Source organism: Miscanthus floridulus, chromosome 10 (genome assembly GCF_019320115.1).
Source record: "Miscanthus floridulus cultivar M001 chromosome 10, ASM1932011v1, whole genome shotgun sequence".
Classification (NCBI taxonomy): Eukaryota; Viridiplantae; Streptophyta; class Magnoliopsida; order Poales; family Poaceae; genus Miscanthus; species Miscanthus floridulus.
The window spans coordinates 55,405,973-55,408,096 of NC_089589.1; the positions used below are offsets into that span (position 1 = coordinate 55,405,973).

Consider the following 2,124-nt stretch of genomic DNA (forward strand, 5'->3'; position numbering starts at 1 on the left):
CCGCGCCATGACAATAGGCGCAGCCAAAAGTATTAGTTTTAGAAGAAAAAAAATTAAACAGTGTTAGATTTAAAATTAATTTACAACAAGTGTAAAAAAAAATCTCCAATGGGGCCTCTCCCGGTATTAAAAAAATTTCCCTATTTTTTCAATGAATTTTTTTACTTTTCTAGAAACCACATCACTGTCGGTTCATAAGAACCGACAGTGATGTCAATGTCAATCTCACATCACTGCTGGTATGTCACTGCCGGTTGAAAATCCACCAGTGAAGGGGTTTTTTTGAACCGGCAATGATGTTAAGATCGTGTATTATTCTGTTAATACGTATAACAAGGACCGGTACAGAGCAGCTCTATTACCGCCGGTTCGGGCTGTCATCACACAAGTAGCACAAAACTTGTTTTGCTCGTCTCGTCACTACGATGTAGTTCCTGCTTCAACTCATGCCCTTGCAATAGCAACCAACTGCTTCCCTACATTTTTGCCAGAGAACAACCCGATCAGAGCTGCCGGTGCGCTTTCAATGCCCTCGACGACGTCCTCCACGACGGCGACCTTCCTGTCCTTGATGTACCCAGCCATCTCCTCCTCGAACCTCGCGTACAGATGGAAGAAGCGACTGACGTTGAACCCCTCCACCCGGATGGACTTCGGGATGATGCAGAACAGGTTGCGCAGGCCGTCCCGCTCCTCCAGGTTGTACTGCGAGATCATCCCGCAGACGGCGACCCTGCCGCCGTGGCGCATGTGCAGCAGCGCGGCGTCGAGTGTCGTGCCGCCCACGTTGTCGAAGTAGATGTCGATGCCGTCGGGGAGGCAGCGCTTGAGCGCGGCGCTGAGGTCGATCTCCGACTTGTAGTTGAAGGCGTCGTCGTAGCCGAACTTGGTCTTGAGGAGGCTCACCTTCTCGTCGGAGCCGGCGCTGCCGACCACGTAGCAGCCGGCGATCTTGGCAAGCTGCCCGACGACCTGCCCGACGGCGCCCGACGCTGCTGAGACGAACACGAAGTCGCCTTTGTTTGGCCTGGCGACCTGGGTAAACCCAGCGTACGCAGTCAGCCCCGGCATGCCTGCAACGTCGCAGTGGTGGTTCCAGAATCGTATCATCAGTCAGTTACTAGTAGATGTTGAAAGGAGAATGGAGGAACAAGACAAAATGCAGGTTGCTGACCAAGAATGCCCGTGTAGTAGGAGAGCGGCAGGTCGGCGTGGTTGATCTTGTGAAGGGACTCCGGCTGGGTGACGAGGGTGTACTCTTCCCATCCACTCATCCCCCATACGAGGTCGCCGGCGATGAACTCTGGGTGCGTCGAGTCGATCACCTTGCCCACACCGTAATTGACCATGGCCTGATTCATGAATCACATGCAGATTTCTTCACCTATGATTCTAATTTCTAAAGCTCCAAATGGCGCTTAACAAGAGACTAATCGGCGGTGGCCGGTGGAGCAAATTTGGACGCGTACCTCTCCGATCACAAAGTCCGAGGCCGACACGGGGTTGGCGCCGTCGTCGTGCTTGCTCATGCGGCCACGCATCCAGGGGTCGCAGGACAGGTAGAGGTTCTTGATAAGCACAGCGGTCAGGCCCGCCGGCACACGCTGCTCGGTAGTGCCCACCGTGATCTCCATGTCGTCTTCGGTGGGGAACCCGGTGACGTGCCTCCTCAGCACCACCTTCTTGTTCTGCACCACCGCCGCCGTCGCTGCCTCCTCCCCGCTGCCGGCCATTTCCTCTGCCTGCGAAAGAATAAAAGAGATGCTACAGCCGATGCAGCATGCGCTCCTCCTCTTACAGTTTTATAGACGGGACGCACATCAGCCGGTGCGCCAGAGTCATTTCGCATGTGTGAAGTCATGCATGACGACGGTCTTCTGAGCACACGTAATCCATGACGTCAGGAACAGGACCTGTTTGTTCACCCTTTTCTTTGCTTGTGCGGAAGAGGACTCTGGACTCGACTGGAAATTCCATGCACAACTGGACCCGTACCCCTGTTAACTCTAGACTTGACTAAAATTATGAATTTAGTCGAAAGTTTTTTACCAGTATAATATTATTTCAGGACTCACCGAAATAGGTGATTTTCACTGGAATTCGGTCATCTCGGACCAAATCCTT

The 2,124-nt window shown here is 52.9% G+C and overlaps 1 protein-coding gene across 1 annotated transcript; it reads right to left on the reverse strand.

Moving 5' to 3' along the window:
* Positions 1–234: 234 nt before the first annotated feature.
* Positions 235–1,781, reverse strand: LOC136490273 (2-alkenal reductase (NADP(+)-dependent)-like). The gene is made up of 3 exons (XM_066486754.1): positions 1,470–1,781; positions 1,175–1,352; positions 235–1,073 (listed from the first exon to the last, which is right to left on the reverse strand). The coding sequence occupies exons 1-3, from the start codon at positions 1,731–1,733 to the stop codon at positions 445–447; spliced, it is 1,071 nt and encodes a 356-aa protein (XP_066342851.1). The 5' UTR covers positions 1,734–1,781; the 3' UTR covers positions 235–444.
* Between the last annotated feature and the right edge of the window lie 343 nt (positions 1,782–2,124).

What these genes read in the sequence shown, in the direction of transcription:
- LOC136490273 (XM_066486754.1), bottom strand. Translation starts at nt 1,733, where the DNA reads ATGGCCGGCAGCGGGGAGGAGGCAGCGACGGCGGCGGTGGTGCAGAAC. An exon ending in CGGACTTTGTGATCGGAGAG is followed by an intron (nt 1,353 to 1,469) that starts GTACGCGTCCAA and finishes TTCATGAATCAG; the next exon opens with GCCATGGTCAATTACGGTGT. An exon ending in CTACTACACGGGCATTCTTG is followed by an intron (nt 1,074 to 1,174) that starts GTCAGCAACCTG and finishes GCGACGTTGCAG; the next exon opens with GCATGCCGGGGCTGACTGCG.